General features: G+C 42.6%; 1 protein-coding gene across 2 annotated transcripts in view; it reads left to right on the top strand.

The window, feature by feature from the left end:
- Positions 1 to 26,415, top strand: part of UBE3D (ubiquitin protein ligase E3D) — a 341,867-nt gene that overhangs the window by 15,282 nt on the left and 300,170 nt on the right. For both annotated transcript variants that reach the window (XM_073626864.1, XM_073626863.1), the window contains exon 2: positions 22,645 to 22,841. In XM_073626864.1, the coding sequence (XP_073482965.1) occupies positions 22,645 to 22,841 (197 nt within the window). The remainder of the gene's footprint in view (positions 1 to 22,644; positions 22,842 to 26,415) is intronic.

The raw sequence follows: 26,415 nt of genomic DNA, 5'->3' as shown, positions 1-26,415 counted from the left end.
CAACAAGCCGGGAGCGAAAAAGTGCTGGGGACAGCAAAACAAAAAAGGCAAGGGTGAATTCATCCTTAAGCCTCCTAATCCAAAGAACAAAAAACGACGGTCTTCATGTGTTGGGCAGATTGGCAGCCTTTGCCCACAAGTGGATGAAAGCCACAGAAAATTAATTTGTCCACCAAACCATAGCAGAGGGCTAAGCAATAGAATTCTCCACCCGCCCCCCAACCATGTACTTACTAACCATTCTACCAAGAGACGAAGATCGGGCAAAGGCCTTTCTAGAGTCCCTGGAAGGCTGTTAAACTAGAAAGTGATCCGTTATGTCCCTCAAGATGGGGAGAAAACTGGATTCTATGCACATATCTTTGCAAAGAAAAAAACATCAGGCAAGCTAAGACTCATACTGAACCTCAAGCCACTCAACAGAAGAATAAAATACAAAAAAATTCAGGATGGAGTATATCTATTTAGTCAGAAATGTCCTACCACAAGGGACATTCATGGCTACGATAGACTTACAAGACGTCTACCTGCATGTCCCCATAAAGGAGAATCATCAGAAATTCCTGAGGTTTGCAGTTCAGGGACCAGCAGCTACCCTGCACCTGCAGTATACGGCTCTCCCTTTTCGGCATCTCTTCTGCGCCCAGGATCTTCTCAAAGATGATGGCAGAAGCTCTAAAAGGCTTAAGACAACAAGGCATTGGCGTGATACCATACCTGGATGACCTATTGTTCTTTGCGGACTCAGAGGAGACCCTAGAAACCAATCTGCGCACAAGCATGTCCTATCTACAAAGCCTGGGGTGGATAGTAAATACAGAAAAATCACAGCTGACCCCAAGCCAGAGAATGGTGTACTTGGGGTATGCTGGATGCCAGACTAACCAAAACCTTCCTAACGGAGGAAAAAAATAGAAAATCACGCAGGCTATAACCTCTCTGAAGAGGACCAAGTCTATAACAGTCAGGCAAGGAATGGCAGTACTAGGACTGATGAAGTCTTCAATCCCAGCCATCACCTGGGTGCAGATTCGCATGACGCCTCTACAGAATTTATAGTCTGTCCCAGTGGGATGGCAACCATTCATCCCTAGATACATCCCATTTTGGTTGCAAGCTAAGTCAAACAAACACTTCACTTGGCTCAATCCGCTCTGATACATCGACAAGTGCAGATTGACTCAAACCAACCCTGTCAGGATCCCCACACATGCCAGTACCATAGGTTAGGGAGCACACATGGGGGAGCTCTGCACACAGGGCAAATGGAACTCCAGATGGTCTCAAGCCTCCTCGAATATGAGGGAGCTAAAAGCTGTGGAGAAATCACTAAGCCTTCCAACCAGCGATACAGGAGAGAAAGTAAGGGTTCAATCAGACAGCGCCATAACGGTGGCATACTTAAACAGGCAAGGGGACAAAATCCCAAGGCTTGATGAGTCTGACGAAAACAATTCTGTTGTGGGCAGAAACAAACACAAGATCAATATCAGGCATCCACCTGAAAGGAACATACAATACGTTGGCAGATTTTCTGAGCTGGAACACTATAAAACAGAGTGGTCGCTAAATCAAGCAACCTTCTCACAGATCACACAAACATGGGGAGTACCCAAGGTAGATCTGTTCGCCTCCAGGGCAAATGCAAAATTACCAACGTTCTTTTCACTGGATCCCACAGATGGCAGCAGCGGAGTAGATGCATTCAGCTAAAGCTGGGGTCGCCAGTTGTGTTATGCATTCCCTGCAACTGCCATAATACCAAGAGTGATTAAAAAAAAATCAAAGCGGAGAAAGCAGCAGTTATACTCCATAGCACCGTACTGGCCCCAAAGAGCATGATTCAGCCACTTGAAGAAAGAACATCAGCGTCCAGCCACACCTGACACTGCCGAATCTTCCAGATCTCTTATTTCACCGACCAGTTAACCATCAGAACCACGGACTCCTGAAACTTTCGGCTTGGTTAATGAAAGGGTAAGACTACAAAACAAAGAGTTGTCAGACAGAGTGATCAACACCATTCTAGACAGCAGCAAACCCATTACTAGGGCAATCTACGAGAAAGTAAGGAAAAAGTTTGTCTCCTGGAATAAAAACAAAAAGATTCCCGGCAGAGGGATCATCCTGGCGATTCTGGATTTCCTATAGGACGGAGCAGACAAGAACATTTCTCAGAGCACACTTAAGGTACAAGTGGCAGCACTCTCCTCCTTTATGGACACCAGACTAGCAGAGGATCCACTGATAAAGCGATTCCTAATGTCACTAAATGGAGCTAGACCTGCAAAAACTGACAGAACTCCAACATGGGATATGTCCACAGTGCTCAGAGGATTTCTCTCTCCCCCGTTCAAGCCATTGGAAGGGAGCTCAGACAAAACCTTACTCTAAAAACCTCACTTTTAGTGGCCCTAGTATAGGCCAGAAGAGTGAGCGAAATCCAAGAGCTTCCCATGATAGAACCATACTGCCTGATACAAACAGACAAAATAATCCTCTCGCCAGACCTGGCTTTTCTTCCAAAAGTCTCTAACATTCCATAGGACGCAAAATGTAATTATCCCATCCCTTCCAAAATCTATGGATAGCAAGAAAAGAGACACTTACAATAAACCTAGACGTAAGAAATACACTCATAGCGTACCTCGAGAGAACGAAGAATTGGCGATGAACTACTTCTTTATTCGTCCTCTATGCAGGATCCAATAAAGGGAGACGAGCATCGAAAAACACGATCAGCAGATAGATAAGAATTGCCATGCAGATGGCATATGAGGCCCATCCTGACAGATCCACCGTTTGCCTTGTTTACACAGGCAGATGGCAGATCCGTCTCTCCTGAGAATGATCGGCGGGCCAAGGCAGCCGCGATTTGCGGATTGGCTCCCACTGTGTCCTATCACAGTGGGAGCGGCGCACTGGCGGCGCGCATCCAAGACCATGTGCATGAAATAGCGTATATATATATATATATGTGGTAGGCGTTTCAGAACTGGTTAATAGGAGTAGGCTAGAAATAATTAAAAGCGAAGTTCAGGGTTAAAAAAACAAAACATTCATACCATACCTCCCAACATTTTCAGATGGGAATGAGCACAGAGCAGGTAAGTATAACATTTTGTTATTAAAAAAAAAATAAATTGCCATTGGAAACACTTTAAAGTTAGGACAGCGGGCTTTAGCTTTTGGCTGAAAAGGGGTCACAGGAGTGCAGAATGAAGTACAGTCCTGTGATCCCCAGGAGAAGTGGGACCAAAAGAGCTCCTTTTAAACTACATTGTGGAAAGGAGTATATGATTTTACATTTTGACCAAAGAATCTGTTTTAAAGCCTAACTCCAGACTTGTTTTTTAGTTTTGGATAATGTGGGGAAGAGTTGCAATTTTTGTTTTATGTTTTGTCTGTGACACTGGGAACATTTTCCACTAATTCCTGTCCCTGTACTAAAACTTGAGTGAATGGCTATCTCTTGGATGGTAAGACACAACATTAACTTGTCATGAGAGTTCTACTTCTTCCCAACTTTTTTAAAAATAGGATTTTTGTACTTGGTGTCTTTTTTCTTGAAATCATTTGACAGACACAGGACTGCAGTAAATCCTAAGGCCCACCACACGATCTGACTTTTTGACAACAACGGCCTGACAGACCTGTTTTATCGGACAATCTGACCGTGTGTATGCTCCATCGGACACTATTACATGATTTTATGAAAAAAAAAAACTTAGCCCTGTAAAGAGGATTTTTTTCCTATAGGAGTAGGGATACATGTACTAGCACTTGGAACAGACAATTTATTTTCCAGCAAGTAGGTCCCACAAAGACCGCTGATCTAACATTATCCCACTGAGGGCAACTCCAGACAATAAAATGTCCTGTCTGCTGATCTTACAACGAAGTACAGATCTTATAAAAACATATATATTTCCTGGGAAGGAAGCAAGGAGGTATTCTGACACTATTCAGTGTAAAATAAGGAATACCAGATGCAGGGATCTGGAAGCAATACTTAAAGCGGAACTTTACCCATAACATACATGCCACATTAATAATAATTCTAACAAAATTAGTGTGTGCTATAAATTGCCTCCAGTATTGCCTCTGTTTCTTCTTGCTGAAGCCCAGAGTCCCTTAACAGCAGTAAATCATTAAGCATTCCTGAAATTCCGGGATCGCTAACTGATCATAGGTGCAGCGCCATGGCAGTTGAAAATCAAACAGAAGCAGCTTCCCTGGCTGTAAAGTATAGGAGGGTTTAAAGTGGTTGTAAAGCCGAAGTTTTTTTTTATCTTAGGTGATAACAAGAGATGAAACAAAGTTGTACCCATTTATCTGCAGCCCTCTCTCTTCTACATCTGTTCAAAGTCCAGAATTCAGAAAGCAGGGGGCAAGGAGCTGAAGTTACATTTTGCAGATCTCAGTAAAAAGAGTCCTGATGATTTATTGGGGTGAAGGGGCACACCCCCTTCACATAGTACACAGGAAGAGAGCTGAAGCTGTCAATCACAGACTGTGTGCTGGAACACTCTCCCCAGTCACTTCTTTTTCTCTTGGTGTCAGGAAAGTGTCAGAAGTGACTCATGCAAATAGTAGAGAAACAGGGCAGGAGATAGAAATGACGCATAGTGCTCTGGACTGAGGTAAGTACACACGATAGGGGGATATGCTTTGTTCATATATCTGAGGTTTGCAACCACTTTAATGCATTCTCTGCATTAAAGAGGTACTTCACCCCAAAGGTGAAGTTCTGCTCTTTCTACCCTCCCCCCTCTACCTTTTTCGAATATTATTTAGGTGACCTACCTGGAAGTTGCAAACCTCCCCCTTCTTCCTGCAACCTTCTGGGACACATTACAGGTCCCAAGAGGCTGCTGGCACAGTGCAGCTTGTGCATGTGCAGTAGGAAGTCACGGCTGGCTTCCAAAAGTTGGCATTGGTGACCCAAAGACCAGAGATGAACCGGTCTGGGTGGGGATGATGCTGGATCCTGGGCAGGTGAGTGTCTGTTTTTTCATTTTTTGGAACCTGTCAAAGCAAGTCTGCCTTACCAATACGTATCCAGTTAAACTTCTTCAAACATAAAGGAAATCTATAAAAAAAAGATGGCTGTAGGCTGCCACTGTTTCCTGATAATGTTTGTTTCAAGACCCTCAGACGTTAGATGCTGACCTGGAACAAATGTGTAGGAAATTACATTAGAACAACTGATCTGCATACTGTTCCTGCAGCCATATACTCAGCATGGCAACCAGGCAACTAGCATTTCAGAAAGAGAACAGAATGGGAACTCTATATACTTAGTTCATTGCCAGTTCTTAAACCACCTTACAGTCAAAGTGGTGGATAAATTATTTAGGTGTCATTACATAGCAGATGACCGCACTGACCAATGATGTACCAGTCACTTAGAGCTTTGGCCCAGTAGAGCAGATCAAAGAACCAGTATTCTAGTGGTGCTTTCTTAGACCCTGTAGTCTGTGGCGCATTTCAATGTTCCCCTTTTTTCTCCATGCCTATTTACTGACATTACACTGCTGGTGTTTCCAGCTTGGCCACTGTAGTGAAGAATATGTATATGGAATAGACTATGAATAAAGCCATAGAAAAGATTGTTGGGATATCATGTCTGTATTGCTGATATGTGATCTAATGGCCTCCTATACAGCCACATCATTTGAAAGGTAAAGATGTCCATCAATCTTGGTGAGCCTAGAGTTCAGCTTTAAATAACTGTTCTACTGCACAAAATTGTTCCTTTAGAAAAAGCTGCTTTTTATAGTATGGTGAATAAATGAAAAGGTGACACTTGACTTCAGTAAATCTGAAACTCCTAGTTTCTACTGAAAGGCTTGCTACTAGTAAAATAAAAAAGGGTTCTGTATCCTTTCTTTTGACTTTTTTTTTTCTTTCTAAAATTTATAAAAGCTTAAGTTTGCATAAAATAAATAAATACACAAAAATCAGCACAAGGGACATTGCTTACCTTCAGTGAGATGTGCCCCTTGTGTTGCTATCCTTTTGGCAAAATCTTCCTAGTCCGATGCCTCCCCTCAACCCCACTGTCATGATCGTCCGGTGCAGCGGGGGTTATTTGAACTAAGGGGCTGTGACAGCCAGTCATCAAGAGAGCCCAGTTACAGTGGATATAAAAAGTGTACACACCCCTGTTAAAATGTCAGGTTTCTCTGATGTAAAGAAATGAGACAAAGATAAATAATTTCACTACTTTTTACACCTTTTAATGTGACCTATAAACTGTACAACTCAATTGAACAACAAACTGAAATCTTTTAGGTGGAGCGAAGTAAAACTAAAAAGCTAAAATAATATAGTTGCATAAGTGTGCACACCTTTAAACTAATACTTTTTTGAAGCACCTTTTTGATTTTATTACAGCATTCAGTCTTTTTGGGTATGACTTTATGAGCATGGCACATCTTGACTTGGCAATATTTGCCCACTCTTCTTTTCAAAAACAACTGTCAGGTTGTGAGGGCATCTCCTGTGCACTGTGCATCTCCTCTTCAGATCACCCCACAGATTTTCTTTCGGATTAAGGTCTGGGCTCTGGCTGGGCCATTCCAAAACTTTAATTTTCTTTAGGTGAAGCCATTCCTTTGTTGATTTGGATGTATGCTTTTGGGTTGTTGTCATGGTGAAAGATGAAGTTCCTCTTCATGTTCAGCTTTCTAGCAAAAGCCTGAAGGTTTTGTGCCAATATTGACTGGTATTTGGAACTGTTCATTATTCCCTCTATCTTGACTAAGGCCCCTGCTCCAGCTGAAGAAAAACAGCCCCCAAAGCATGATGCTACCACCATGCTTCACGGTGGGTATGATGTTCTTTTGGTGATGCGCAGTGTTGTTTTGTGCCAAACATATCTTTTGGAATTATGGCCAAAAAGTTCAACCTTGGTTTCATCAGACCATAACACATTTTCTGACATGCTTTTGGGAGACTTCAGATGTGTTTTTGCTAAATTTAGCCGGGCTTGGCTGTTTTTCTTCATAAGAAAAGGCTTCCGTCTTTCCACTCTACCCCATAGTCCAGACATATGAAGAATAGGGATGAGCTCCGGCGTGTTCGCATGGCGCACGTGCCGAGCCCGCCAGGAAGTCGGCACGGCGCAGCGCTAATCACAGGCAGGGAGACATTTCCCGATCTCTGCAGCCGCACATCGGGAAATGTCTCACTGCTTGTGATTAGCGCTGCGCCGTGCCGACTTCCTGGCGGGCTCGGCACGTGCGCCATGCGAACACGCCGGAGCTCATCCCTAATGAAGAATACAGGTGATTGTTGTCACATGTACCACACAGCCAGTACTTGCCAGATATTCCTGCAGCTCCTTTAACCCTTTCATGACTAAGCCTATTTTTGAAATTTGGTGTTTACAAGTTAAAATCCGTATTTTTTGCTAGAAAATTACTTAGAACCCCCAAACATTATATATATTTTTTTAGAAGAGAGTCTAAAGAATAAAATGGCGATTGTTGCAATATTTTTTATCACACGGTATTTGTGCAGCGGTGTTTTAAACGCAAATTTTTGGAAAAGTGACACTTTCATGAATTTTAAAAAATCCAAACAGTAAAGTTACCCCAATTTTTTTGTATAATGTGAAAGATGATGTTATGCCGAGTAAATAGATACCAAACATGTCACCCTTTATAATTGCACGCACTCGTGGAATGGCGACGAACTACGGTACCTATGAATTTCCATAGGTGACACTTTAAAATTTTTTTACGGTTACCAGGTTTGAGCTACAGAGGAGGTCTAGGGCTAGAATTATTGCTCTCGCTCTGACGATCGCGGCGATACCTCACATGTGTGGTTTGAACACCGTTTACATATGCGGGCGCGACTTCCGTATGCGTTTTCTTCGCTGCGCGAGCTCGCGGGGACGGGGGCGCTTTAAAATTTTTTTTTTTTTATTTATTTTATTTATTTTTGTACTTTTATAAATTGTGTTTAAAAATTTTTTTTTTTTTTTTACTTTTATTGCTGTCACAAGCAATGTAAACATCCCTTGTGACAGTAATATGTGGTGACAGGTACTCTTTATGGAGGGATGGGGGGTCTAAAAGACCCCCCATCCCTCCTTTACACTTCAAAGTATTCAGATCGCCGAAAACGGCGATTCTGAATACTGTGTACTTTTTTAAATTCGACGCCATTGGCAGCCGAGTAAACGGGAAGTGACGTCATGACGTCGCTTCCGCGTTTACAATTAGAAGGCTGGAACGAAGCCGCTCACAGCTTCGTTCCAGCCCGCCCCCAGCCGCCGGAGATTCCCGAACGGACACCGGGCCTCCCGATCGCACGGGAGGCCCGGTAACAGCGGCGGGAGGCGGCGGGAGGGGGGGGATGTCCCCTCCCGCTCCTCCGGTATAACAGCCGAGAGGCTTTTAGCCGCATCGGTTGTTATATTCGGGTAGCCGATTGCCCGCTGAAAACAACGGTACCGGGATGATGCCTGCAGCTGCGGGCATCATCCCGGTATAACCCCGGAAAGCCGAGGACGCATATGTGCGTTCGGTCGGCGGGAAGGGGTTAATGTTGCTGTAGGCCTCTTGGCAGCCTCCCTGACCAGTTTTCTTCTTGTCTTTTCATCAATTTTGGAGGGATGTCCAGTTCTTGGTAATGTCACTGTTGTGCCATATTTTCTCCACTTGACGATGACAGCCTTCACTGTGTTCCATGGTATATCTATTGCCTTGGAAATACTTTTGTACCCTTCTCCCGACTGATACCTTTTTAACAATGAGATCCCTCTGATGCTTTGGCAGCTCTCTACGGACCATGGCTTTTGCTGTATGATGCGACTAAGAAAATGTCAGAAAAGACCTAGAACAGCTGAACTTTATTTGGGGTTAATCAAGGGCACTTTAAATGATGGCAGGTGTGTACGGATTCCTATTTAACATGAGTTTGAATGTGATTGCTTGATTCTGACCACAGCTACATCCCCAGTTATAAGCGGATGTGCAAACTTATGCAACCACATTATTTATTTTATTTTTACTCCACCCTTAACCACTTCAGGACCGAGCCTCTTTCTGAGATTTGTTGTTTACAAGTTAAAAACGTTTTTTTTTGCTAGAAAATTACCTAGAAACCCCAAACATTATACAGTTTTTTTTCTAACACCCTAGAGAATAAAATGGCGGTCGTTGCAATACTTTCTGTCTCACTGTATTTGCGCAGCGGTCTTATAAGCGCACTTTTTTTGGAAACAATACACTCTTTTGAATTAAAAAATAAGACAACAGTAAAGTTAGCCCAATTTTTTTTGATCTTGTGAAAGATAATGTTACGCCGAGTGATACCCAACATGTCATGCTTCAAAATTGCAACCGCTCGTGGAATGACGACAAACTTTTAACCTTAAAAATCTCTATAGGCGATGTTTAAAAAATTCTACAGGTTGCATGTTTTAAGTTACAGGAGGTATAGGACTAGAATTATTGCTCTCACTCTACCGATCGCAGCGATACCTCACATGTGTGGTTTGAACACCATTTTCATATGCAGGCGCTACTTAGGTATGCGTTCGCTTCTGCACGCGAGCTCCTCGGGACGGGGCACGTTTAAATTTTTTTTTTAACATTATTTTACCTTTTATTTTTACACTGTTTTAAAAAAATTAAAAATTTGACTTTTATTCCTGTTACAAGGAATGTAAACATCCCTTGTAATAGAAAAAAGCATGACAGGACCTCTTAAATATGAGATCTGGGGTCAAAAAGACCTTAGTTCTCATATTTAGACTAAAATGCAATAAAAAAAAAAAATTATAATTTAAAAAATTATGTAAAAAAAATGGCCCTTTAAGAGCTGTGGGCGGAAGTGACATTTTGACGTCTCTTCCGCCCATCAATTGTCTAGAGACGGGTGGGGGCCATCTTCCCCTCACTCGTCTCCATACCCAGCTACTGACAGGATGCGTTCGCCTCCGCTGCTGCCGATGGCTCCGGTAAGCGGCGGAGGGCACCGGATTGCGGCGGGAGGGGGGCACCTCTCCCGCCACCGATAAAAGTGATCTTGCAGCGAATCCGCCACAGAGATCACTTTTATCTTGTAGCGGACCGCCCGCTGAAGACGGGGATACCGGGGTTATGGCAGCTAGCTGCTGCCATAACAACGATATCCTCCTTCAAACAGCCGCTGTATAACGACGGCAGGCGGTCCGTAAGTGGTTAAAGGTGTCAGTTTGTTTTTCAATTGAGTTGTACGGTTTATAGGTCACATTAAAGGTGGAAAAAGTTCTGAAATGATTTATCTTTGTCTCATTTTTTTACATCGCAGAAACCTGACATTTTAACAGAGGTGTGTTGACTTTTTATAGCCACTGTATGCCCACCCTTTTCACCTAGCTCCTCCATTGATAGAAGCTGTTACTTTCAACTTCCATGAATAAAACAGAATCTATGAATGGAGGATGGGCAGATGATTGATAGGTAACTTCCTCCATTCCTAGATCATGTTTTAATAATAGTTTTGATGAGTATTATAAACAGTAACTGGCCATGGTATTACACTTTGTTACTGTTTGTGTTTGGAAAAAATGGTACTGCAAAACAAATTGATTTAAAGATGAACTTGGGGGAAAAAAAAAAAGCTAAATTTGTATCCATTTTCCATTAATGTAAAACTATTCCATAGATAGTGGCACTGGCAATGCTTGCTCAGTAGAAAAAGAAGGTAGCACAAATGGTGGCAGATGCAGATATAAAACACAAATTTTTCAGCCATGTAATCACTAAGGCTCCATTTACTAGGGTTCCCGCTTGCAATTTTAAAAGTGTGATTCACATGCATTACTTTGTGCTGCGCATTAGGGGTGCCGAATTTAATCGCAGCATCGGTTCATCGCGATTCAGCAGTCCATGATGCGGTATCGATTCCGCGACTGGCATAATCATTTGTTGGGTGATGACATCATTTGTGCACCACGGTGTGCCCTGCCTCTCTCCTAATGGAGCCGTGCCTCTCCGAACAGAGCCAAAAGGAGCCGTGGGCATTAGCCATGCCATCTTTACCCGTCTCCCGCTGACATCATCCCCAGCCGCTCGGCGTCACTGTGTGTCCAATCAGTGTTCTGTCTGTCACAGGACCTGGTCTAGGAGGCGGGACTACTGGAGGAGGACTGGCGCACCGGGGTATTCAAATCATAGCTCTGTGACACAGCGGGAGATGTCCGCTTTGTGTGATTCATCCAGGCATTGGTGAGTATGCATTGATGGGACATGACACAGTGACTCTGCATTGATGGGCACAGTGAAGCTGATGGGCACAGTGAGGCTGCATTTGACGGGCACTGGTGATGCTGCTTTTATTGACAGGCACAGTGAGGCTGCATTTAATGGGCACTGGTGAGGCTGCATTTGATGGGCACAGCCTCATTTGATGGGAACTGGTGAGGCTGCACTGATGGGTTTTTGATGAAAACCATGGGGCGGAATCGAATCGTTGACCCGATAATTGTAATCAAATCGAATCGTGAGACCAGTGAAGATGCGCGGCTCTACTGCGCATAGGGCAGTCCATTCACTTTATTGGGCTGCACTATGTGCGTTTGTTTTGTATGGTACATAGATACTTACATAGGTCCAGGCTGTGCCAATGTAACTGTAAAAATTGCCATACCTAAACTTCACCTTTTTTAATATATGCAGTTTTGATACTAAAGTGGTTCCTCTACTGATGGGTGAGGCAGATGTTTAAAGGGGAGGGCCGCCCGTAAAAAAAAAAAAATGCCACCAAAATTCCTAAAAAAAAAAAAAAAAAAAAAACATTTGTAAAAAAAAAAAAAAATTTTATACTTACCTAAACCCTTTTTTGCTAGGCAGTCTTCCTAATCTGCCTCTTCCTATTCCGCGGCGTGTTCTTCTCCTCGGTGAGCGGCCCCGTTGTCTTCTGGGAACTGTGTGTGCTCCCAGAACACCACGGGGCCATTCACAGATCGCTGCGCCGCTCGCGCGTGCGCAGTAGGAAACTGGCAGTGAAGCCGCAAGGCTCCACTGCCTGTTTCCCTTACATAGGATGGCGGTGCCGGGACCCAAGAGCCGAGGGACGGTTCGGCCTGGGGCGGCCGACATCGCGGGCACCCAGGACAGGTAAGTCTACTTATTTAAAGTCAGCAGCTACAGTGTTTGTAGCTGCTGACTTTAAATTTTTTTTTTAGCTGGCCGGAACCCCACTTTAAATGTAGCAGAAATCAGTTAAGTTTACAGTAAAATCTATATAAGTGGATATACGACACTAGATACAGCCATTTAGTAGACTGAGCACAGTGGATGGGGTAGAATTTCAAAGTGCTACTTGAAAAAACACTGTCTTCTGCCGAATTCTTGTGTCCATATGCTTGTACATTCACGTATATATGGGGAGATTTAGAGTTCCAGTTCTTCAAAATAACTGGGTGCCACGTTCTACATTTTAGAATAGGGGTCTCCACTTTCTAAACAAAGGGCCAGACTTCAGACTTTAGGGGGGCCAGATTGTGGCAGTAGATAGTGCCCCAGCATCATAGGGGAGTAAAGCATGCTGGGTGGTGAGTGGGAGTAAAAAAATTGCATAGCATCCATGGTCAAACGGAAGAGGAATAGTGCACCATCATTGGTGTCAGTGGAGGAAATCATGTTCCATCATTGGAGTCAGTGGAAGGAATAGTGCTCTGTTGGTATCAGTGGGGGGAATAATGCCCCATTGTTGGTATCAGTGGTAGGAATAGTGCCTCATTATTGGTGTCATTGGGAGCAGGGGCGGACTGATAACTCATGGGGCCCCCGGGCAATCAGAGATTATGGGGCCACACAGTATACAATCACACAGTATACACAGACAGATGTAAAAAAAACACAGATTTATACATACTGTCCCTGGTTTTACTAAGGCTGGCAACCCTGATGGGGCCCCCTAGTGGCCCAGGGCCCTCGGGCAGTGCCCGAGTGGCTCAATGGTCAGTCTACCCCTGATTGGGAGGAATTATGCCCCACTCTTGTCAGGGTAAGGAATGGTGCCTCATTGTTAATGTCTGTAGGAGGAATAGTGCCTCATATCTTTGGGAGGAATAGTGCCCCAAAGGACACAAAAAGGCAAGCAAAGGACCACATTTTGAAGACCACTATTTTAGAAACAGTAGAAAGCCAGTATAGGTTTGTTTGATATAGGAGAAGGAGGATTTTATATTGGCTTGGTATCTGCATTTGGTATGCTGACATGCAGTCAGTTTAACTCTCTCAGGAACACCTTTACGCATAAAAATTCAATAATCAAACAGTGAGGATGCAAAAGCATTGATTTACTTTGACGTATCCTTAGCTGGCCTCAGCTTTTTTCTTTTTTTTTTGTGATCCTTACAATAGAATTAATGGGACATAACAATTGTTTGTTTATGTCATTTTTAAATGTTACTATAAGCAAAATTATATCTGATTTATATGATTCCCTGTCAAAAATACAACAGTGTATTTTTTTCTAAATACCCCATAACACAGCTTTATTACCTTTTTTTTTTGCCAGTAGATCCATCATTTTTCCACTAACTGTAACAACCAAGCTGTCCAGCAAAAGGGGCAATTGGATTAAAAGCAAGACTTTGTCTTAGCTGAAAATTTTTGTGTTTGGATAAACAGACCATCACCCTGCAGAATTGGGAGCTGGTGTTCACCATTTTAAAAAAAGGGCCTTGAAGTGAGAGCAGAAACTGGCATGATCAACATGTATACAGTATATGAAACATTTACACAGCAACATAGAAAAAAAAAAAAAACTTGCACGACTACATTTACAAAGCAAAAGCTGAGATTTTTACACAACTGTGTTTTTATTTTTATTTTTTTGGGCTTGCATACATTTTAGAAATGTGATTAGTCAGTTATTTTTAGATGTATGCAGCTTTTTTAATGGTTTCTTTTGCTGCCATTTTGTTCTGCATCCTGTATATTGCAGGTGGAATATTTGTTTCTCCTTGTTCATGCTAGCTGTGTGTCCGTGCATCTTTATTGCAGACCTAGAAAAAAAGCTTATGTTCAATAGGGAACACTCAAACATTTGGCATTTTTGTTGCTTTTGACCTGCACCTTCCCATTCAATCAGTTTTGTGGGATCGATCAGAACTTGCGTAAAACGCATCCGAAAATACAGTAAAGAGGAAAGAATCGCCACTACTGCTGACCAGCCCAGGTGAACAAATGATAAAGTGCGGCCTCAGCCTACATATCTTCACCAATCCACACACCTTGATGTGTCTCTCACCACCCTCAGGGTCTTAGTCATAGGATCCCCCAGGTCTAGTTGGCAGGGTGAAATGCATAAGGGTGTGTGGTTTGGTGGAGACATGTTGGCTGAGGCCGCTCCTTATCGTTTATTCACCAGGGCTGCTCAGGAGTAGCAGCTATCCTTTACTCTAAACAGTTACTAGCCCTCTGGATTGGTATCAGGATAAGCCTGCACCCTGTGCTCTGAGACACAGGAATATGCTTTCACCTCTACTTTGAGCGACACCAAAAGCAATATAACAAAAATTGTGTGCACTTGGTGCACCAACACCCCTCATGGACTTTGGAGGCAGACTCATGTGTGAAACTGTATAAAACAGTGTATTTTGTATTTTACACAAATACATAAAAAAGGGGGACATTAGTCCTAATAACAAAACATTGTATCAAATGTATATTTAGTACATATATTGACATATCATCATCCAGTAACCTCTAAAATACCCTACACACATCAAATGCATCTAGAGGGCTACCCGTGTTCAATTCCTGGTCAGCTCCAATGAATAGCTGTGGTGAAACCCAACATGTTTCAGACTTTCAGTCCTTTCTCAAGGGTTATATTGGGTATTTTTAGCTTATAAAACATGAATACATAAACAGTTGCATAAGAATATAGCTTCATTATACATATATCATATTATATATGGTATATCACACAGGCTGCTGTGAATACTTACAGAAATCAAACCTAGAAACACAGGATATACCAAATGGCCAGATGTGCATACACGAGGACCCCAAATGGGGCAAAGATAGCCCTTAATGGCATCAGCCAGTAAAGATGTCTCTCTAAAGGTAAGAGATGGTAGTAGAGGGATGTAATGATAATTATCCAAACTGCAAAATAAAGTGCCAGAAAAAAAAAAGGGAAAAAAAGGGAACAGGAGGGACATAGGAGAATAAAGGTGATTAGCTATATAGTAAATACATCACAAATTATATTAAGATTGGGGTGAAGTCTCAGGGAAATTAGAGGAGGTATATGTAAGGAAAAGGCAAAGAAAAAGAACACACCCCCACACACAAAACCAAAAGTATGTAGGCCAAGTAAGAGATTGTGATACCTTAAAGTACGATAGATCCATGTGTCCACAGCTGGCGTGCATCAAGCAGCGACTGGTGTTCTGTATAAATACCCTACCTTGTAGAGGATGTCCAATCTCCCTACTGGAGATGGGCTTTGGCTGGGCAATGACACCAAGACCGGTCCGGGAGGGAGTCGCTTGATGCACGCTGGCTGTGGACACATGTATCTCTCTCACCTCAAGGTATCTCAATCTCTTACCTGGCCTACATACTTTTGGTTTTGTGTGTGGGGTGCATTTTCCTTACATATACCTCCTCTAACCCCCCTGAGACTTCACCCTAATCGTAATATAGTTTGTGATGTATTTACTATATAGTTAATCACCTATATTCTCCTATGTCCCTCCTGTTCCGTTTTTCTCTCCTTTTTTTTTTTTTTTTTTTTTTTTGCCACTTTATTTTGCAGTTTGGATAATTATTACATCCCTATACTACTATTTCTTATCTTTTAGACAGACATCTTTACTGGCTGATGCCATTAAGGGCTATCTTTGCCCCATTTGGGGTCCCTGTGTATGCACGTCTGGCCGTTTGGAATATCCCTTCTATTCTCCCAGGGGACGGTTCCGCAGGACCACCACATCTAGCCGGAATTTATGTGATTTTATCCATTGTGTGTTTCTCTGTTCGATTTCTGTAAGTTTTCACAGCAACTGAAAAAATAAATAAAGTGAGCGCTAAACATAAACATGAAATGTAATGACAGCTGCAAGCAAAAAAAGGGCAATATATCCAATTCTCCAAAGCAATAAACATAAAATAGACAGCAATGTGATAAATATAAACGTGAGTAACATAAACATAGGAAGGTCCAATGTTCCCACTCAGTAAGTGCAAAAGAGGGTGTCCGAGGATGCATTTTCATGCGAATCGTGAAGGGTAGGATTACAGAGCCAGAACGTCATGGAGGTCCGTGTGGCAGTGTTAAATGTGATTCTAGCAGCATGATATATGTTTTTATGCAATTATTTATTTTTTTACTTTAATCTTTATTTTTTATTTATTTATTTTACAATTCTACAACAAACATACATTACATTAAAACAATCAAACAAGAATTAACTACCAAATATACTTTCTAAATCCCAATCTCTTGTCAGATTTGTTTATTGAAATTTAACAATTAGCAAACATAAGTACATTTGGTGGCAGCAAAAGAAAAGATCACATATATGGTAATAATATTGAGTTGTAGTTCCAACATAAACTAAAAGTAGTTTAACTAAAACAATTTTAGCATGGATCTAACTACTCAAAAGACTACATCATACATTGTGTAAGAAAGAATAAAACCAATTTAGACCAGGTTGATATAAGATGACCTCAAATAAAAAAAAGGTCTTAATTATTATCAAGAGTATAGTTTTTAAATAAAAAAATAATATATTATAGAATCTAAAATCTTATACTACATATTGGAACTATGTACATTTGGTATAATGATAACCAAGGAATAAAGGTTCTGCTACCAGAACTATATAAAGAGTAAATTGAAAGAGGTGAGAGAGAATAGGGGGGAAAAGTAGAAGAGCGAAAGAAGATAAAAGAAAAAGTAATCTTGGGTAGGACAAAATATACATATTAAAGAAAGTTAGTAGGGGGCCCCCGGGGTAGTACTTGGTAATAAACGCATACCATGAATGCAGAGAATGGAAATATAAATTGAGATTACTAAGGTCTTAGTAGGAAAGCATCAAAATTGGAAGGCAAAAAGTGAGTCACCCAGGGATTCCATATATTCTCAAAGTTGGATATTTTTATCTTGAGGTATAGCCTCTGTTTTGGCATGGATCATTGCTTGATTGACTCTATTTTTAGTTTCAGCAATTGTTAAGGACGGGGATTTCCAAGCTTTGGCCAAAATCCCAATCTCATGTCTCGCACAACCTCCAAAATATTAATATAGAAAATTATAGAATATATTAGCTTTTACCAGGAAGAAAAACAAAACAGAAAAAAAAATCGCCATCCTAGGCCACCCCTTATCAGTCCCCCTTTTACAGTTTAGATTGTCGTATCTAGCAGGTTTTTACATGTCCTCTGCCGCATTGATCATTTTATAATATTTGTAGCACCCTCTACCAATAGGTAGGTGCTAGTAATAGGTTTTGCTAGGAACTGTCAGCACAGGCAAATTTAGGCAGGCCTATACTGCAAGCTAGGCCTGTCTGTTTTGATCTGGGGGCTGGGAGTGGTCAGAGTAGCAGTGGGGGGGGTACCGATCGCAGGAGGAGGCCCAGGGAGAGATGTGAAGGAACTTTGCCTCTACACGGTCATTGGCAATGTCTTTTTCATCACACGGTGATTGATAAAGAACTCCTGGAGCAGAGGGGCAGGTGAAGCTTTCGGAACATATGGTCCGGTCAAGTTCTCTATCAAGGACTCAGGGCAGTGAATGGTTGGTGAGTGTTACCACAGTGGATGGCTGGATGTGCCAGGAGGTCTGTGAGGGAACTTTGCTTCTACAATGTCATTAGCAAAGTCTTCATCATTTACACGGTGAATGATGAGTCCTGGATCAGAGGAGAGACTGTGGGGTGATGTGTCAAATCGATGTGGCCTCAGGGCACAGGATTTGCAAGTTGGGCTGGCTGGAAACAATAATCCACGATCCAAGAGCAAAAGAGAATGCTTTTAAACTACTAGGCCTCCGGGAGAGGTACTTCAGGCCTAGTAGCAGCGAACAGCCAGAGCCTGCATAAGGACTTGTTCAGAGTGGGTCCTTATTGCTCAGTAGAAAAGGATGTGACATTATTTCAATACAGGATGAGAATCATACTCAATCATAAATGCACATTATCTCTTTGGGCTCTAACAATGTGCTAATGTGTGTAATCTGTAAAATATGATGGCAATTGAAGCATCCTATGCCATATACCCTTTTCCACAATCAAGTTGTACCCCCCAATAAACAAAAACAAAACCAGCAAAAGACTGTTGATTGTCTCTGGAAGTGATTTATTTTATTTATTTATTTATTTCAGGTACTTATATAGCGCCGTCAATTTACGCAGCGCTTTACATATACATTGTACATTCACATCAGTCCCTACCCTCAAGGAGCTTACAATCTAAGGTCCCTAACTCACATTCATACCTACACTAGGGCCAATTTAGACAGGATCCAATTAACCTCCCAGCATGTCTTTGGAGTGTGGGAGGAAACCGGAGTACCCGGAGGAAACCCACGCAGGCACAGGGAGAACATGCAAACTCCAAGCAGGTAGTATCGTGGTTGGGATTCGAACCAGCGACCCTTCTTACTGCTAGGCGAGAGTGCTACCCACTATACCACTGTGCCGCCCATAAGTGATGTATGAAGTCTGGCAGTGGGGTGGATTGTTTGTTACTAGTGGCAACTATACCGCTGCATATTCTAGGGTCCAAAAGAGATAAAGCCAGTCCTGGACCCAATAACCACGGACCCCACAGCTTAACACATTTATTCAGTGTACCTCTATTACGATAAACCTGTAGTTCCATTAAATTTGTATCGTTTACTTGAGAGCGCCACTCCTCACATAATGGTAAACTGGGGGACAACCATTTTATAGCAATTAACTTGCTAGCTATAAACAATAATCTACCAATTGTTATTAGAGTCTCCTTTTGGAAATAGCTCTTCATTAAGATAACCCAGTAAGCAGATCTTGGGGTCCAGTTTAATATGTGTGCGATAGGCTCCATTAATTGTGGTCACCACCTCTTGCCAATATCATCACTTGAGAAGGGAGTGCCCATGCTCCGTACAAGCCTCGTGCATGCTCTGAAACACGTTGTGTTTCCCCATACCCCAGTGACATCACAAGCATCACAGGCACCGCGCTCCGAGCTGACTACACCTGGCATTTCCAGCCACTACTCAGGATTGGCCTGCCCCCCTTTCCTATCTTACTGCGACTCTCGTGGCGGGTTCCCTGCACTCACAGGAGACGCTGGAGACTATGCCGGGCGAACTTTGTCCCATATGAGCACATCGCTTCTTACTGCCATGTAAGTGTTGGAATACAGTTAATGATAAAGCCTGAAAATGAGCCAAAAGTCTTTATAAACGTCATTAACCACTAGCCGACCAGCTCGCGCAGATATACTGTGATAGGTCGGCTCTCCTGCGTGAATCGACGTACCTGTACAACGTCCACCGGGACCCAAGATCACGGTGAGGAGAGGCAGAACGGGGAACTGCCTATGTAAACAAGGCGATTCCCTGTTCTGCCTAGTGACATGACCGAGATCTACTGTTCCCAGTGATCGGGAACAGTGATCTCTGTCATATTCCTGACAGCCCATCCCCCTACAATTAGAACACACTCAGGGAACACACTTAACCCCTTGATTGCCCCCTAGTGTTAACCCCTTCCCTGCATGTGTCATTTTTACATTGATCAGTGCATTTTGTCCGCCGCAATGTCGCAGTCCCGCTAAAAATTTCAGATCGCTGCCATTACTAGCAAAAACAATTAAAAAAATTAAGTCCCTAAGTCTATCCCGTAGTTTGTAGACGTGATAACGTTTGCGCAAACCAATCAATATACGCCTGTTGCGTTTTTTTTTTTTTTTTTTATGTAGAAGAACATATATCGGCCTAAACTGATGAATAATATATATATATACTTCACCCTGTGAAGTGAGATAATGAATGGAGCTCTACCCTGTGAAGTGAGATAAAATGAGGGGAAATCCTTGCACTGAAGCGTGTGGACATCCTTGGTTTCACTTTTTTGATGCTTCTTATGATCTTTTATTCGGTGAGTGCGTATTGCATTGGGATGGAGGCTGGTGATCGGCAGTTGCACTTCTATTTTATTCATGGAGTGTTACTCACCTGGGTAACAGTATTACACCATATTCATTTTTTCCGGCCTATCTGGAGTTCCAGAGATAAGGATAAAAGGAGAAGATTTATCATATTCCACATGAGTGGCATTATCAAAGCGTGTTTGCTGCCCTTAATTGTGTAGCCACAAATTCTGGTAAGCCTTCCATCCTTATGGTGGTCGAACACCACCTTTTGCACTTACTGAGTGGAAACATTGGACCTTTTTGTTATACACAGAAGGACTTTTTTATGTTTATGTAAGTCACGTTTATATTTATCACAGCGCTGCATATTTTATGTTTAAGTATTCACAGCATCCTTTGTGATATACCAGATATTGTATTGTATTGTATTGCTATTCAGGATGTTGGCAGACTAATCCTTGCCACACCCCACCCCTATTTCTATATTGAAAAGCAATATAACAAGTTCCAGGTGAATCTACTCTTATTGAGGTTGAATCTTTGTCAGCATATACTTACCCATGCAGCTCAGCTCAGCAGACATTACTGGATATCATGTTTATAGCACATAGCTATCATAATGTGTATAAATCAGGAAATATATACCGAAAAACTGTTGGTGCTAGGTTATTTGTCTAATGTTAGGAAAGAAATAGTGGTATTAATTCGTGACCAACCATGTAGGATGCCATGGGTTTGGTCAATGTAAATAGACAAAAGCTTTATTTTTTTTGCAATTTAAAGCTTTAAAGTGGTGTTCCGGACGAAATTATACTTTTTAAATAAAAATAACCCTATAATACACAAGCTTAATGTATTCTAGTAACGTTAGTCTGTAAACTAAGGTCTGTTTTGTTAGATTATAGCAGTAGTTTGTTATTTTATAAACTTACAGCAGGCCGTGGCCATCTTAAGTGTGGGCATCTGAAGCCAGACTGTATTTCTTCCTGCATCTCATCCTTGCAGATCTTGCACATATTCAGTGCAGCACAAGCAGTGTAATAGGTTTCAGGTCCGGTTTCCATAGCAACGGCAGTGTCAGAGGAAGTTGCCGCCCCTTCCCAGAAGGCATTGCAAACTGGAAATGATGCGATGGGCCACAGCCAGGGAGGAGGAAGTGAAAAATGAATACAGATATACAGTAGGTGCTGAGAAAAAAAAAAAAAATATCCAATTCACTTACAGTGCACAGTTTAGTGAGGGATGCTGAAGAGTTGTAAAAGTGGGTGGAACTCCACTTTAATTCAATAAAATGGCTTCTCCTCAGCAAAAATCAAGTCACTTTGTACAGGTAAAAATGCAGCTTGGTGGTACACAGAGTACCGAGCTCACCAGCCAGGAGAGGGGACCAAAAAATTTGTCTCTCCCGCTGCCCAGTTTAGTAGTTTGCAACGGTAAAGCTTTCAAGCGGCTCTCATGTGCACCGTTAATTCCCTACTCTTGGGCTGCTGGAACCTTGTCACATACCTGGTCGGAGGCCGAAATGCCGAGAGGGCTCTCCTTGCAGCTAAGTGCAGTATACCCCTGAAGATGGTACAGAAGGTGTAGTGCCCAAAGCAGCACAGGTTGCCAGATGGGTACAGGAGGGTAAAGCCGGGGGTCACCGGATAATGCAGGATACACAGCTGGATCAAAGTCTCTAGGGATCCTCAGTAGCGCTTGGCAAAGGCGTGTGCAGGAGATGGTAGTGGAAACCAGGCCGGGGGTCAAACACTGTGGATCCGACAGGAGGAAGAGGCAGGTAGCAAAGTTCGTGATGCAAGTCGGGATCAGACACTGGAGACGGCAGCGGTAAAGCAAGCCAGGGGGTCAAACCAGAAGATCAGACAGGTCAGGAGCAAGCTAGGTCACAACAGGAAAGAGAGAGGCACAGGAACACGGGAAGGCTGACGACAATCCAGCAATGTGATGGGCTCAGCAGCAGCCTTTTATAGGCAAGTAAGTGCATCTTTAACATTGTGTGCCTATTGCGTACACCAATTAGCGCCGTTGCGCATTTGCACATTAGCACCATTGCTAACCCGCATACGCCCGTTTGTTCTAATTGCACCAGTGCGCATGACAATGCGCCGAAAACGACCATTACCAGTACTGGCACTATTGCCAGTTCTCCTACGGCCATTTCCCTGACAAACCTTCTACACTTAGTTTATCGTTTTGAATATTTTAACATACTTTTTTTCTCCCGGTTATCTTTAGTAGAGATGTTTTGTTGACGTACAGTATACATCTTGGGTCTTTTCCCTTTAAATTATATTTTTGCCATATGTTTACTTGATGGTTACTGTTACGTCATATCCTACTTGTTTCCAAGAAATAGGTTGATCTGTTTATGCTATATTCACTTTGGGCCTGATGAAGAGCAGGGAATGTATGCAACTGATGCCTTTGTTGATTTGAATCAAAAGCCTGAATATCTTTTGAAATGTTTGCTGTAATCTGTACACTCTCCTTTTCATACTCTTTTATGCATTTGTTTTTTTAGTGGCCTTGAAGGCAAAAGATTTCCAATTGACGTTTCTGTGAGTCAATCAGCTTTGCAAATTCAGTCTCCGGATAGCTGTGACAAGCTTCATCTGCCACAAGAGGTCAAGCTAGTTCCTTCAACGTGTAGATATGTACAGCACGTCTCTGGGGAAGGTTTGCATGTAAGGATGAAGGCTCACGTTGACTACAAAACAGGTACTGGCTCTGTAAAAGAAGAACTTATGAAGAACTGAAAACAGATTATTGAAAACCTAATCCAAGACCAACAAATTACAAAATTACACTGGCAAATGTTATTAAAGTTGAAAAGAGTGTGAGCCTATGGCAGGACAGGTGCCATGGCAACTAGAAATTGTGTCCAGGCGCCTGGGCTTTTGTCAGCCATCCACATCTGCCTCACAATTGCTGACTGCGCTATAGCTAAAAGACGGCTACAAGGCAGTCGTCCAGTTCAGGGAGGGCGTCTATTGACTATGAACATTCTCCCAGAACCCCGCCCCCCCCCCCCCCCTGCAGCTGATCACAGGTCGAGGTAAAGGGCCAATCACAGCAGCTCTTTACCATGAGATTAGCTGTATCTGATCACGAGTAAACAAATGCCAGTTATCAGCATTTCTTTCCTCAGTGGTGTGAGGAAAGGAAAGTTGATAACCGGCTATCCGGTGACGGGGGACAATTTCACTGATAATCAGGGCACTGACTATCAGTGCAACATATCAGTGCCACCTTTCAGTGCCAATCAATGTGGCCTTATCAGTACAGCCTCATCAGTGTCCATCAGTGCAGCTTTATCACCACACATCAGTGAAGAACAATTACTTATTTGCAAAATTTTATAACAGAAATGAAGAAAAAGGTTTTGTTATTTTCATAATTTTTGGTCTTTAGCAAAAAATAAAAAAACCCAATAATTAGTAAATACCACCAAAGAAATGCTCTATTTGTGTGAAAAATATATATATAAAAATTTCATGTGTGTGCAGCATTGTATGACCGCACAATTGTCATTCAAAGTGTGACAGCACTGAAAGCTGAAAATTGGCTTGGGCAGGAAGGGGGTGAAAGTGCCCAGTAGGCAAATGGTTAAAAAAAAAGCTGACTCTAGATTTGAAGCAAATTTGTCAAGCCCTGGCCTATGGGGTTGATTTACTAAAACTGGAGAGTGCAAAATCTCTTTTTTTTTTTTTTTTTTAAGATATTTTTATTGATTTTACAAAACAAGCACAACAAACAACCACTTAATATGCTCGGTCAGTCATTGGTAAACAGCGTCAATATGTAGCTCATATAAACAAAAGACGCATTTTGATACATCAGCTGATATCTTTCACACGACTACACATACAAGCAATTCGTCTGTATATAATAGTATTAGTAATCTGCATAAATTATAGGCTATCCTGGCGCGACCTGTAAGTGCCCCCCGCCATGTACATCCTACAAGGAGAGGGTCAGAGGGCTATCAAGCCACCTACCCCAGATTTTATGGAATGTTTTTGTCCGTTTCCTGAGTTCAAAGGTAAGTCTATACAGTGGTATAACGTCATTGATTAATTTTAGCCATAGGGATTTCAAGGGCGTTTGTATACCCTTCCATGACAGCAGTATAGTCTTTCTAACATAGAAGTAAAGGATACGTAGTAATCTTTTTGTCTGTGATGATAGTTGTAAGTCTCCAAAGATCCCCAACAGTCCATTTTTTGGGTGGATGATATTGGGGAGGCCTAGAGCAGAGGAAATGAAAGGGCCCACTTCCACCCAGAAGTCCTGAACCACTGGACAGGTCCAGAAGCAGTGCATGAAGTCAGCACTCCCTCCACAACCACGGAAGCACTCGGCGGAGGATTTCAGCCCCATTTTGTATAATCTGGCCGGGGTAAGATGGGAGTGGTGAAAAAATTTAACCTGTATAACTCTATCCCTGGATGAGATGACCGTGGCTTTATATGTGTCCCTGAATTCAGTCCAGTCCTCCTCAGTAAATGAAATGTCCATGGATGTCCATTTTTCCTGCGCTTTACTAAATCTGGGGTTAACGTCTGTCATTAGGGCAGAGTAGTACGTAGAAATAAGCTTATTAGGGTCTGGTTGTCTCAGCAGTCTCTCTAGCGGGGGTAAGTTAGTGGGATTCTTTAAGGAGCCAAACTGAGCTCGTACAGCATGCCTAAGTTGGTAATAGTGGAACAGATAAGAGCGTGGTAGGTCAAAGTCAAGTCTCAGTTGGTGAAAATTTTTAAAACCTTGGGCATCATACAAATGACATAGGTATTTTATTCCCTTGGAGTACCAGCGCTTAGTGTCGGACAATGAGTATAGTTCCTGCAGAGTAGGGTTAAACCACAGGGGGTTATTTGGGGATGTTGACCAGGAATGTCTAGAAATTTTTGTAACGATATATCGAAAAAGTAAAAGGGAAGTGGCTAACATGGAGGTGCCTGGTCGATTTGGGACTTTGCCTCTATAAACAATATTATGTAGGGTTTCCATAGAAGATGCAATGGCTCCCTCAGTGGTAGTACATGCATTTGCCGAGACTGGGCATAGCCAGTCATGCACATGCACTAGCTGTGATGCTAAGTAATAAAGAAAAAAATTTGGAAACGCCAACCCCGCCATGTGTGATGACAACCTTAACGTCTCCAGTGCTACCCTGGGGTTCCCCCACTCCACAGGAACGTTGTACAAATCATATCTATCCGTTTAAAAATAGATTTGGGAATTTTGCAAGGGGAGTTAGCCAACACGTATAGCAGTTTCGGTAGGTAGATCATTTTAAGTAAACTTGCTCTTCCCATAAGATCCAGGGGCAGGTCCATCCACTGTCTAGTTTGTTCCTGTAAGCGACTCAGTATGGGGTCTAAGTTGTTAGTAATGTAGGCGGATAAAGGCGACTGTACCAAGATCCCAAGATATCGAAAGGAGGATACCACCTGCAGTTTGGAGTCTGGGTGGATCTGGGAGATTGCTGTAGAATCCAGAGGGAACAGGCTAGATTTGTCCCAGTTCACCCGGAATCCGTAGAAATCTCCAAACCTATTGATTTCAGCCAAAAGCGACTGAAGTGATGCATTGGTGTCTGCCAGATACACCAAGGTGTCGTCTGCATAGAGCGAAATACGCTCCTCAATGGTAGCAATAGGCAGGCCTTTAATGGAAGGGGATGTACGAATTTGTGCCGCCAACGGTTCCATAGCCAAGGCAAACAGAAGCGGGGACAGTGGGCATCCCTGCCTCGTGCCCCTTGTAATTGAGAATGACTCAGTGATTGAAGAATTAACTCGCACTCGGGCTCGGGGGGATGCATAAAGTAGTCTAATCCATGCCACCATGCGAGGACCAAAACCATACAGCTGCAACACCCGAAAGAGATACGGCCATTCCACGCTATCAAATGCTTTACATGTGTCTAGAGACACAATGGCACGTGTATGGGAGCACTCATGGGGATATTGCAGGTTGTGGAATAATCTGCAGATATTCATTCTGGTGGACCGTCCAGGTATAAAACCCCCTTGGTCACTATTGACGAGGCACGTAACTACAGCATTTAAGCGGTTTGCAAGCACTTTGGCTAGGATCTTAATGTCCACATTTATGAGAGATATTGGCGGTATGATTCACATTTAAATGGATCCTTGCGGGGTTTCAGCAGGAGCACGATCAAGGCCTCTCGCATAGTGGGGGGAAGAATACCAGCATCCAAGGCCTTATTATATGTACGTAGCAGAAATGGGCACAGTAGGTCCCTAAATTGTGAATACCATTCAGT

The sequence above is a fragment of the Aquarana catesbeiana genome, linkage group LG04 (assembly GCF_042186555.1).
Source record: "Aquarana catesbeiana isolate 2022-GZ linkage group LG04, ASM4218655v1, whole genome shotgun sequence".
Classification (NCBI taxonomy): Eukaryota; Metazoa; Chordata; class Amphibia; order Anura; family Ranidae; genus Aquarana; species Aquarana catesbeiana.
The sequence above is the reverse complement of the archived record's forward strand: the minus strand, read 5'-3'. Positions and strand labels throughout refer to the sequence as shown.